At 36.1% G+C, this 12,837-nt stretch overlaps 2 protein-coding genes across 2 annotated transcripts in view; both read left to right on the top strand.

The window, feature by feature from the left end:
- Positions 1-1,681, top strand: part of gria1b (glutamate receptor, ionotropic, AMPA 1b) — a 46,080-nt gene extending 44,399 nt beyond the window's left edge. The window contains exon 16 of the mRNA XM_042710923.1: positions 1,201-1,681. Within this exon, the coding sequence (XP_042566857.1) occupies positions 1,201-1,359 (159 nt within the window). The 3' untranslated portion in view covers positions 1,360-1,681. The remainder of the gene's footprint in view (positions 1-1,200) is intronic.
- A 7,355-nt stretch (positions 1,682-9,036) lies between these two features.
- On the top strand, positions 9,037-12,837 carry nipal4 (NIPA like domain containing 4). Its single transcript, XM_042710922.1, has 6 exons — positions 9,037-9,431; positions 10,097-10,360; positions 10,662-10,718; positions 10,802-10,892; positions 11,609-11,769; positions 11,851-12,837. The coding sequence occupies exons 1-6, from the start codon at positions 9,392-9,394 to the stop codon at positions 12,450-12,452; spliced, it is 1,215 nt and encodes a 404-aa protein (XP_042566856.1). The 5' UTR covers positions 9,037-9,391; the 3' UTR covers positions 12,453-12,837.

Here is a 12,837-nt window from a genome sequence, read left to right as displayed (position 1 = left end):
AAATATTAAAAATAATAATAATAATACATAATCTGCAGAAGGAGATTTTGAGTCAATTTAAAGAAATAGTTCACCCAAAAAATTTTTACTCACCCTCAGGCATTCCAAGATGTAGATGAGTTTGTTTATTCATTGGATTTGGAGAAATTTAGCATTACATCACTTGCTCACCAGTGGATCCGCTGCAGTGAATGGGTGCCATCAGAATGAGATTTCAAACAGCCGATAAAAGCATCAAACATAATCCACACGACTGTAGTCCATCAATTATTGTCTTTTGAAGTGAAAAGCTGCATGTTTATAAGAAACAAATGCATCATTAAGGTGTTATAACTTTAAACTGATGCTTCTGGACAAAATTAACGTTAAAAACGTCTTATTAATGCATTTCTTTATTATAAACACACAGCTTTTTTTGTTTGACAAGACATTAATTGATGGACTTAAGTTATGTTGATTACTTGTGGATTATTGTGATGTTTTTATCAGCTGTTTGAACTCTCATTCTGACGGCACCCATTCACTGCAGATGATCTACTGGTGAGCTGATGTGATGACAAATTTCTCCAAATCTGTTTCGATGAAAAAAACTAATTTACATCTTGGATGTCCCAAAGGGTACGTACATTTTTAGCAAAGTATTTCTTTGAGTGTTATACTGCTAAGTATTTTCACCCTGTATTTTGTATCATCTTCTTCAGCTACATGCCACTCTTCAACAATTACAATCACAGAACAACCACATTTAGAATATCACAGCAACAAATCGTTGTTGCTTGCAGGCCAATTAGTCTGCATCAGCCCGAGCAAAATAATCCCCAGCAATCCACTGGTGTGTGCTGGATTTAAATCATTTATTCTTCAAGGATGTACAAGCCAACATCCACATCATTAGCTCCAGTTTCAAGCCTACAGGATTTCATTATGTAAAATTGCTACATGAGAGAGTGGCTCTGAGTTAGTGTGGCACTGGTCTCATCGTTGCAGCACTTGATGGTTGTTATATTTCACCATTTCTTATCATGGATCATTGCCCGCACTGGCTGGAGCAAATCCTCCGATCAAGTGAAATGTGTTTACGTGTAATTGAGGTCAGAGCTGGTGCGTAGAGTAAGCTGGCTTCAAAACAACACCATTTTGTTTGTGCTGCAATGCCTGTGCAGTGTGTGCTGTTTGAGCTTTGTGTTTCTTTTCTTCTAGCAAATCATTGATGCGGCCATGCATAGCTCCACACTGACTAGGATGGGCAGCGGAGGTGAGAATGGACGCGTGATGGCCCATGATTTCCCCAAAGCGGCACAGACTCTGCCATGTATGGGCCAGGCAGCCGCCATGGGCTTCAGCACCACTGGGATGTAAACGGCCATCAGCATCTCCGAGATCAGGGGACATCAGGAGACCGATTGAAAGAGTGGGAGAGGACATGAGAGACACTGCAGCGTACCACTCACCTGCCACTGAAGTACTGCCAAATGGATTCATGGAAACACTCTGGGCTCCAAATCAAATTAGATAAGGAGGGAGGAAAATCACTTTTCTAATATTAAGATGTGTGTTTTTTTTTTTTTTTGGAACTTCTCCGGTGCAATAAGGAGACCATGTGTGAAGTGTTTTTGTATGAGCATCATTTTTGACAAAACTAAGAGGTTTTCCTCAATCTCATAAATTACTTACAATTGAACTGCAGTGTTTCTTTATTGTCTTGTTTCCCCCAAATAATTTCTAATTGTGCTTATTTTATTATTTTCATCTGCCTTATTATATATCTTTGACACACGTCTCTGTTCAAGGAACATTTTTGCCCAAAGTACCCTTCATCCATAGTTACATCATTATTTATCAAATAGTTAAAGGAATAGTTCACCCGAAAGTGAAAATTTTCTGTCTAACGTACTGTGAATGAATCTGTTTCTTCATTGGAATAGGTTTGGAGAAATTTAGCATTCCATCACTTTAGCATTTAGCATTCCATCACCAATGGTTCCTCTGCAGTGAATGGGTGCCGTCATAATGAGAGTTCAAAAAGCGAAAACAAAAAACATCACAATAATCCACAAGTGATCCACATGAGTCCAGTCTATCAGTTAATGTCTTGTGAAGTGAAAAGCTGCATTAATTGATGGACTGGAGTCATGCGGAATACATTGTTGATGATGGCACCCATTCACTGCAGAGTATCCATTGGTGAGCAAGTGATGTAATGCTAAATTTCTCCAAACCTATTCCAATGAAGAAACAAACTCATCTAATTCTTGAATGGGCTGAGGGTGAGTACATTTTTTGTAAATTTTCCTTTTTGGGGTGAACTTTAAGGTGTAATCTCTGAAAAACAATGATCTCTGGCTGCCATTAAACTAAAAAATTAGGTTAGGATGCTGACTAAAAAGTGCTTACTATATAGATGCTGCGTATTAATATGGTAATAGGAAAAGTATTTTAAAGGGACAGTACACCCAAAATTGGACATTTATTCACCCACATGTTGTTCCAAACTTGTATTACCCATTTTGGTGGACTGTAAAAGAAGATATTTTAAAAAATGTCTCTCCTTTTTCCCTCCTTGCAATTTTTTTTTTTTTTTTTTTGATTTTTTTTGTCTGTATTGACTGTATTTGTGTGGAAGAAGAAAAGATATTTGTATTTTTATTTTTCTTTTGCTGAAAATATATTTATCTTTATAACAAAAGAAAGAACACCATACAGGTTTGGAAGGTGAGTATATGAAGACAGACATTTTATATTCATTTTTAAAATTAAATAAAAACAACTACACTTCACCTTTAAGAAACAGTTATGAATGGAATGAAAGTTTGTTTGATGTCGTCGAATGAAAAGCAAGGAAGAATTCTACATCAATGTGTTAGCTTCATTGCACAGTCTACAAATGTCTTCCTTTCCAACCGGTTTGATTGGCGAGCCTCTCCAGGGAAGGTGACTTCTTCCATAGGTTTGGAGAGGCTTATTACCAGTCCTGTCATAGTTACTGCTGTAGCTTACAGTCTCACCCTTCAGTTATGAACACTTTGGATCAATCACTGCTTTCCCGTCCATGCTGCTCGATAGAGTCTGAGAGTTAAAGACGAGAGAGAAGAGGGGTTGTAGACTACGCATGCAGCTCTGCTTTTTGGTTTATTGTTTTGCCACTTCGGTTCTGTCTTCCTTTCTTAGTTTACATGACATTTTTCTGTTGAAGTAGCTGATGACATGTATAGTACAGCATTCCCACACTGAAGAGTTAATGAGGTTGGTGTACACAGATGTGATGGTATCAACAAATTCAAGGGCAGCATGAGCACGCAGGAGACCGTCTACTTAGAAGCCCTGAAGCTTATGTTTGTAATATTGTCATTGTAATAACAGTTGAAATATTGTTGTGTAAACACCAATTCCGTGAGAAGTATTTTATGGAAATCTGCCTAATAGCTGACACGGACAACAACATAAATTGCTCATGCTGTGAGATTAATAGGGTGGTTTAATAGAATGACTCTTTAACAGTCCATTTGAGAGGAACAAAGCTCTGTGGCGATGGCTTGTTTGCTTGTTGTCAGTCGTTGCTTTATGCTGTAATAAAATGAACTCACTTTTGGATACGTAGACAGGAAACAAATGATGTCAGTAACAAATGATGATACTCAAACTTACTGAATTTTAAACTAAGACTCACTTTATGAATTTCGAGATGCCACATCAGGCTTTGTGTTTCTGGACGCGTTGATTCAAGCACAGAACAGGATGTGAGGTGGTTTATCACAACGGATGAGATGAACTCTAATGGACCTGATCATCAGATTAAAACGACTATAAACGAGTACAGAGGTAAAACTGAATGTCAATACTCTTAAGCACAAGATCTTCATTCAGCCATTCAGGAGAACTTTCTCTCACCGGTGAGGTTCTGTGGTGAGCTTTTCTCTGTTTGTATCCTTTCTCAAAACTGTACTGTACCAGTGTACTGTACCTTCAGCGGTTCATACATCGTCTGTCTTTTTTATTGCCAATTCCATTTATACAAAATAGAGAGAATCAACCATAAAATGATGTGGAACGTGTGCTGACAAAACAGTGTTTTGTGGCTTTTGTTTTCCATTCAATGGGTTATTAGTTTCATTTATAATATTTTGAATTATTTGAATTATATTATTATTACTTGTATTCAAAATTAAATTCTGTATTTTGGATGTTTCTTTGGTTGGTTTTGCACTTGTAGTCTATAAATAGTGCGGTCAATCAATTAAAAATTTTAATTAAATGAATCTAGATATACTGATTAATTAGTCATTAATCTTATATTGTATATCCATGTTTGCGGAGAAATAAATAATTTTTTAATTAATTAATGATTTAAAAATACAACATTATTGTGGCATGACAGCTTTAAATATACATTACAAAATGTGATTTATATATTGTCAGCAAGTTGTTGTTTTTTTCATATGACTGAACATGAGCACTCACCTAGTCTCATTTTGCAATTGATTTATCAATCTCTCTGAGAAAGTTTTCTGTTACTGTTTTTCAGCATTGTGTTAATTTTATTATTGCTTATTTTATTTAATCAGTAAAATATCTTATTACATTGACAGCCCTACTTATGAAAAATCTCCTTTTCACATTCACCTCAAAAAATACCTTTTAAAAACTGCAGCAAGATGTAACAGCAAGAAATCAACGTGTTGACAAGGAGTATTCAGAAATAAACTTTTTCTTACTGAACGATTTTTGTTTCCTATCAAAATTTCTGCTTTTTGACGTATGTGTCTATCTATTCTCTTTGTTGCTTTCTGTTCTTAACTAGTTGACATTTGCATTTGTTTTAAGAATGAATGATGCCAGAAAATACACAGACAAGTCATCTACCTTTTCTGTTTCTTTTCAACGTCATCAGATGAATTCATGTCCACGACTGAGCTGCACTGATACAGAACATCTTGTTTGAGCTCTGTTGGCGCTGAGAGTGCTGTATTGATCTCGATAAATGCCACATTTGTTCGCTTCCTTCTGTTTCCCCCATAGGCCTGGCCTTTCACTCAGTCACTCACTTCCAGCAGAGAATGCTCAAGACATGGAAAGTGCCAGAGGCTTTCATGCATTTGCAAAGTGTTCAGAAATTCAACACTATCTGAACTCGGCTAATTGTATGCCTACAGGTATTCATTCATCTCTGAGAGCTGAAGCTGAGAAGTTTTGTATTTAGGGTTATGTTGAGGTGTCTAAATTTAAAGGGATAGTTCACACAAAAATGAAAATTCTGTCATTAATTACTCACCCTCATGTTGTTCCAAATCCGTAAGACCTTTGTTCATCTTTGGAACACAAATTAAGATATTTTTGATGAGATCTGAGAGCTTTCTGACCCTCCATAGACAGCAAGGTAACTACCACAGTCAAGGCCCAGAAATGTAGTAAGGACATCATTAAAATAGTCCATGTGACATCAGTGGTTCAACCATAATATTATGAAGCTATGATAATACTTTTTGTGCGCAAAAAACTAAAATAACGACTTTATTCAACAATTCTTCTCTCCCGATTTAACATCTACTAGAGTACCACAACGCATGCACTTGCTTTACTTTGTTTGTTATGATGGTACAGTACATGCGTGTTCTACGTCATCAGCATTTAATGTATGCGTCGTGTTACTCTCGATAATGGAGGAGGAAACAAATTGTTGAATAAAGTTTTTTTTTGCAATAAAGTTTTTTTTTTTTTTTGCACACACAAAAAAAATATTCTTGTAGCATTGCAAAATGAAAATTTCTTTCTTCTGTTGAACACAAAAGAAGACATTTTGAAGTATGTTGGTTAGAGTTTGTGTTACATAGTACGGAAAAAATACTATGGAAGTCAAAGGCTTTAGCAATTGTTTGGTTACCAACATTCTTGTCAAAAAGTAAGAAAAAAAGCTTGTGAATGCTGAGAGCTACATGACATGCCAGAGACAATGCTTAATTTATACTGAGCACATTCTGCAGCAGAGTGAATCACTGTTTGCTAAAAAAAGAAGAGATCCTGAGAGATAAGTAAAAAGGTTTGATTTCTTTTAAAATAATTGTAAAAACAGCTACTTCTGATTTGCTGCTTCAGTTTTTTGTGATCTGTCACCTATTTCCGTATATAAATAAATAAATAAATTTATTTTAAGTATATTGAATACATACAAATGTATTTATAATTAATAAATAAATATTATTTAAATTACAATTCTACAGAGAAATGGCAAGAGGGAGTACCTTGGGCTTAGATAAACCCCAGATATATATTACTTGTTAATTACTTGATTGCCAAATGCAATATTGTCATTGTATGGTTTTATAAGATTGCATGTTTTTATGAAAAAGGCCATTGATTTATTATTATCTGAAATGCAGGTAATGAGTGGAACACCTATAGCAACATTTCATGGTTTAAAAGCCATTTTAAATGTCTGTATCACAAAGATCACAACATCAAAGTCATATCTGTTTTAAGCCAGACTGACACCTCACCCAGAACTTCATCATTCTGTAAGCAAAAAAACTCCAGTTTTTTCAAGTTATCCTAAAACAGTTGCCATGCCAACCCTAGCAATTCAATTCCTTAACTTGGGAAAGAGCTTCGTTGTTACCAACTTCTGTCCGTAAGCTGTTTTTCACATCATTTACTTCTCCTGCTTTCATATTCAAACAAGCAGATTGCCTTCGAAATGTTTTATTGGAAGCTAAGTGGAAATAAGAACATGAATACTAATATCAAAGTGTCCAGTGTGTTTACTAAGAATCATGCTGGACGCATTGCATTTAAATTTAAGAGAAAAGACTTAATTATAACATCTAACACAAGAGCTGCATGAAATTCACGATCACAAAGGCAAGAGGGGGTTTATACATGCATAATAAAGTCACCTACAGACACCACACTTTCAATGGATGACATGCACACTGAGGTCTGATATCTTTCACAATCATGATTACCATAATTTGCCTAGTGCCCTTGTCATTTAATGATGTTAATTCGTGCTGATTGACATTGCCATCTGACCTGCTAATAATAACCTCATCCAGTGCTTTTCTGTTATTGAAATGATGTTTGCTACCTATCTGTCCTGTAAAAGTGTAGCTGTGCTGGGGAACAACATCATCTCTCTGTGTGGCTGTATGAATTGTTTTTCAGAGCTTGTGTGGGAGGCTGCAAGCAAGAGTTGTGCTCCGTTTTGAATGATCATGGTAATTAGTGCAACGCACACACTGAACAAAAGCCATCTTGAAACTAGAACATGCACAGGCAAATTAAAGCAGTGTATTGCTATGAGTGATGTTTTTTTTTTTTTTCTATTCTCTTTTTTATTTGGGTTGTCTGATATTTGATTTGGATTGAGCATGGGCAGGATGGGAAAGGTATGTTTAGACAACTCAGACGACTCTATATCACATGATTTCATTGTTTGTTGAAGAAGGATGTGCAGGATGGGTATGGTATTTTGGGGTATTGATTTTTTATATTTTTTGAGGTTTTGTTGTGAACTGTGTTGACCCTTTTAACTCTAACAGCATGAATATGGTTTATTTAACCCTCTTTAGCCGCTGTCTGGATCACATTGGAGATTTTGTTTAGATAGACCGGCAGAGCAAAACAAAAGTCCTATTCCACCTTGTGTGACCTTTAAAATGGATAGTTTAAAGGAAATCTCTCAACAAGAAGACAACTTTATCACCTCGTTCGACTTCAGATGATTTTCTTTTGGACAGCAGTTGAATAGTAGGGTTGAGGCTTTTTTGTTTATTAGTCTGCAGTGACATCAACTGGCCATTTATAGAATTGTCCTGTTATATTCATTCCTCTTTTTTGGGTGTTTGATTGATAGATTTTCTAACTTTTATTTATTTATTGCATTTTGAAACTGAACAACTTTTTGTTTTATTCTTGCAAGATTCATTTAACTTAATGTTTGAATAATTGTTGAAGAGTGAATCAGTGTCTGTTAAAATGAAGAGATCCTGTGAAAATGTTTTATATTTTTCAAAATATTTGTAAAAACAGCTACTTGTCACCTCTATTCATTCCTTTTCATCATTTCAAATAAATAAATACTTTTTATTTGTATGTATGTATGCATATATATTTGCATTTTGCAAAATTTTATTTTATTTAGTTTTATTTTATTAAATTTTTTTCAACTGCAAGATTCATGTTAACTGATGTTTAACCCTGCATTTGCACACTCAGTAATCCCCTTATGAAATTCAGTGGAACTTGTGGTTATGCAGCCAGTGTCAAGGGAGTTTTGTATGAGCACACTTGCTCTAGGTTACCAGTCTCCAGGCGGTCTGCAATGGCCCCATGTTGCTCTATTTAAAAACTGATTTTAACACACGAGCGCAACAGAATAACTGCTTACAAATCTGGTTCTAACAGGTCATGGTATTGAAATGTGGAGGTGACAATGAATGATCAGACTGATTTGTAACAACTGATGTGTCTCAAAGTTCTCCTTTTTCATAAGACACATCACATCATGATCCTTCTCCAAATGGAATGGAGAACATAGCTGCAAAGTAACAAACAACAACATATCAAATAGCACTGAGAGATTAAATTTTTATGAGCTCAAGCCCATGTAGTGATCAAAATATAGTAGCCTAAGCTTGCTAAACTGTCTCTTTAAACAACACTTTTCAGCCAATATAAGCATGTCTTTCTTTTTCACCTTTGCTCAAATCCGTTATAAGCCAAACTGGTTCTTCAGCTTTCTGGAGAAATTTATGTCAGCCAGTACCATCATCAAAGCAGTATCATGTATCTGCTGCTCTGAGATTACAGTACAAACAAGCAAATAACAAGTATTTAGGATATAAGTAAATATATGAATTATATTTACAACATTGAGATGAAAGTTATAAAAAAAATTTAAAATTAAAAAAAATAAATAAATACAATAATGCTACAATAATAGTTCATGTTGTAAAAGGTATTTTTAACGGCAGCTCGTGACAGTAACCACGTCCTGCCCCCCTCAATCAATATAAATGTCATGTTTGAATAGGAAGTTTCACATGTGTGTGTGCGTTCTGCATATTGTATTACGAGGAAGGTCATTACTGTGTATCCCTTTTGACAACTGCTGGCTCGTTACTACGCTGCTCGGGCGTGGCAGTCGATAGCCTACCTGCCTTGCTCGTGATCGTGTTTACGTGCACGCGCATCTCAGGTATCTGTGGTTCTGAGTGCTATGAAGTTACGCGCGCGGGAGGAACCGATGCAGAACGTGTATTCTGGCATATTCAAATGAACCGAGGCGAAGTCCGAAAGAAATTTTTATCTCGTAGTTTATTCTGATACAAAATGTTTTGTTTTTAAATGGCTTCATTTCGGTAAGTTTTAACCTGTCGTTTATAGTGTGGGGAAAACAATGAAAGACATACACCTGTCATCCGATTCATGTCTCAATGGTAAGAGAGTTTGTTGTCTTATTTAACGACTATCGTCAGTAAGAGCCTAACTTAAATTGCAATTTGATATTATTATGTTTTTGTGCATGTAATGTTTTATACTGGTGATAGTTTGTTTGTAATAGTTGCACATTTTAGTAGTTATTAGTTTAAACTCATCAATGTGTTGTCCTTTGGAAAGGATACGAATGACATGTTTATTAACATATGATGTTAAGGACAAACATTCCTTATTGTATGATCAGCCTTTCAGTCAATGATTGGCCGTTGGCTTTGGTTGTTCCCTATAAAAACACTATCTAAACACATCTTTAAAAGATGATTTATAAGTAATATTAAAATATAAATTATATTAAAATGTTGAAGAAAAAATAACAAAATGGAAGCCTATAGTGATGAGTTCATTGCCCTTTCTTGCCATGCTGTCAGAGATGAAATACTGTTGTTTTAGCAATGATGATTTAGCTATTTCATGTCATTAAATGTGTTTTTTTTTTTTTTATATTTAATATGAATAAGCTGCTGTTAAAATTAACTAATACATTTTTCTGGGTGGTATTTTTTGTTTTGAACAATTTTGTTGGGCATTTTACTCTCAACAAAATCTGTTTTGGCAATTTAACCTATTGTTGTAACATGTAGTTCCTCTTTTTTCTTGTGATCAGGTTCAGTAATAAGGATCTTCTGTCCCACGTCCGTCTCTGTTTGTGTGTTTGACACGGGGGTTTGCAACACGTCTTTTAGTGTAGACAACTCCAATGTAAACTCTACAGTCAGCACAGCAGGTCTCTCTATAGACAAATGGAGCAAGTACAATTTCTGGATAGGCTTGACGCTGGCCGTGCTCTCAGCTTTTCTTATTGGAGGAAGCATTATCCTGAAGAAGAAGGCGTTGCTGCGTTTGGCCAGTACTGGGGAGACAAGAGCAGGTAAGGTAATTTACATCAGTATTTACATAATACAGAGACGTCAAAAGTGCCATCAAATTCTGATGCAATAAACCTTGCATGGTGTTTATACTTTAATATTCAGAATGTTGAGTTACTGGTTTTGTTTTTAAGGGTGTTTGGATTTAATGCTAATTATTTTACTTGAATGACTAACAGTTGTGAAATTGGTTGAAACTGGTTCCTTCTTTGTTTGTGCTTAGCTATTAATGAAGGAATCATCAGCAGGCTCTGTTTTGTGTTATTTAACAAACTGCATATGTGAAAATGCTTGTCTGTTTAGCTGAGGGAGGTCATGGGTACCTGAAGGACTGGCTTTGGTGGGGAGGCCTTTTGACAAGTAAGTGCAATGCAAAATATGTGTGAGTTATTTTGTTTTTGTGGGTCTGGCTTTCTTAGATAACGTCCTGCATTTTTTCGCAGTGGGTGGAGGTGAAGCGGCAAACTTCACAGCGTACATGTTTGCTCCAGCCACAGTGGTGACCCCTTTAGGAGCTCTCAGTGTTCTTATCAGGTAACAGCACCTCGCCATGGTTTGCTCCACACAATGCTGTGTAAACTTTACAAGTCTGTGAGTGAGAGGACTAGTATATTTTGAAATATATATGACTGTAATGTTAAACATCCTGAATTGCAATATGTTTTACGCAATTAAAGTTTTGACTGAGCTATCAGGCCCAGGTAAGACCCCAAGTAATGCTATAGTATGTTGTACTCTTGTGGGATTCTGGTAAGAATATTAATTGTAATTTATATACAGTTTAGGATTCAAATAATATATTTTGTTTATAGTTGTGTACACTGCTTGTGTAGTTTGTAAACTAGCTTTTCAACCAAGGCTGCATTTATTTAATTAAAAAAAAAGTCAAATGTCTCCCCCAACATGCAAAAACAAAACAAAAAACATTTAATTGTTAATAGTCTCAACAGAGGCTGAAATTATGTTATTTCTTTGGCAAATGTCATTTTGACACATACTTGATGTTCAAAGAACATGCCAATTGATCATTTCAATAACAGTCATTTCACCATGATATGATTATTATAAACAAGTACCAAGAATATCTCACACACTGATCTCCACCTTTATCTTCTGGAGTCATGAGATAACAGTTGAATATCCCGTTCTCATTGTGCGCTGATTCTGTTTATGGCCTTTTGTGTTTCCTAGTGTTTTCACTAGAACTAAATGGAAAGGTATTAATGTTAATGTTTATTTACTCTCTTCAGTGCAGTTCTGTCCTCCCACTTCTTCGGAGAAACAATGAATCTGCTAGGAAAACTTGGCTGCATGCTCAGCATACTGGGAAGCACTATAATGGTTATACATGCACCTGAAGAGGAAGAGGTGACGACGCTTACAGAAATGACAGAGAAACTGCTGGATCCTGGTTAGTGTTTCAATACCTTTAGTTATAGAACTGAAAACATGTTGTAATGGATAACAGCAGCTTTTTCTGCTTCTCCTGAAGGTTTTTTGGTGTTTGCCAGTATTCTGCTGGTTGCTTGTATGGTTCTGATCTTCTACGTCTCTCCTCGCTTCGGTCAAACCAACATATTAGTCTACATAAGCATCTGCTCTCTGCTTGGATCGTTCACCGTGTCCTCGGTCAAGGGCCTCGGCATTGCAATACGCACCATGTTCTCTGACCTCTCAGTGATCGGTCACCCTCTCACCTGGATTCTTTTGCTGACCTTAATTGGATCCATCATCATCCAGATCAACTTTCTGAATAAGTCGCTGGACACCTTCAATACGCTCTTGGTGTATCCCATCTATTATGTCTTCTTCACCACCGTAGTCCTGAGCACCTCTGTGATTCTCTTTAAAGAGTGGGGAGCCATGTCAGGAGTGGATGTGGTGGGCACCATCGGGGGATTCTTGGTGATTGTGATCGGGGTGAGCATGTTACACCTCTTCAAAGACTTGAACGTGTGTTTTGAAGATCTAAGAAGCAACCTTTGTCAGCCACAGAGCCTGTCAAAGATGGAGGACAAGCACATCCTCATAGAGAACATAGAGAGCCTGCCGGCTATGAGAGAGGAAGGGCCCAGAGTGTTCATCATCAGCTGAGATTGTATCAGTTTAGTAAAATCCTCATTTAATTAATGTTAATTGATGATTTCCTCTGTTAAAGGCTGTAGTACTATGATGCAGCGATTTGGATTGGCTGCTGCTGAGTACGCATTTTTTTTTTTTAAAATGTTATTTTGCTGTTACTCAAATTTGTGACTTGAATCAACTTTTAGCAACCTTGGAAATGTTTAAAGACTGAAACAACAGAGCATGACGCAGCAGAACTTCACATCTTGCTGCCGAAAACTGCCAGTGAAGCACCTTACAAAATATTTTTTCCTCTTGAACGGAACTGTGTGGGTTATATTTCCAGAGAAATATCTTGAAATAGACCAGTGAATTGAAAATATTTGCATACATTTTGAATGGAAAATAAAATATA

This window comes from Cyprinus carpio, chromosome A21 (assembly GCF_018340385.1).
Source record: "Cyprinus carpio isolate SPL01 chromosome A21, ASM1834038v1, whole genome shotgun sequence".
NCBI lineage: Eukaryota > Metazoa > Chordata > Actinopteri > Cypriniformes > Cyprinidae > Cyprinus > Cyprinus carpio.
The sequence above is the reverse complement of the archived record's forward strand: the minus strand, read 5'-3'. Positions and strand labels throughout refer to the sequence as shown.

Bases quoted from the DNA above. Each gene is read 5' to 3' on its own strand.
- nipal4 (XM_042710922.1), top strand. From the start codon at position 9,392: ATGAAAGACATACACCTGTCATCCGATTCATGTCTCAATG. The intron at 10,361-10,661 runs GTAAGGTAATTT...TTGTCTGTTTAG, and splicing joins TACTGGGGAGACAAGAGCAG to CTGAGGGAGGTCATGGGTAC. The intron at 10,719-10,801 runs GTAAGTGCAATG...ATTTTTTCGCAG, and splicing joins GTGGGGAGGCCTTTTGACAA to TGGGTGGAGGTGAAGCGGCA.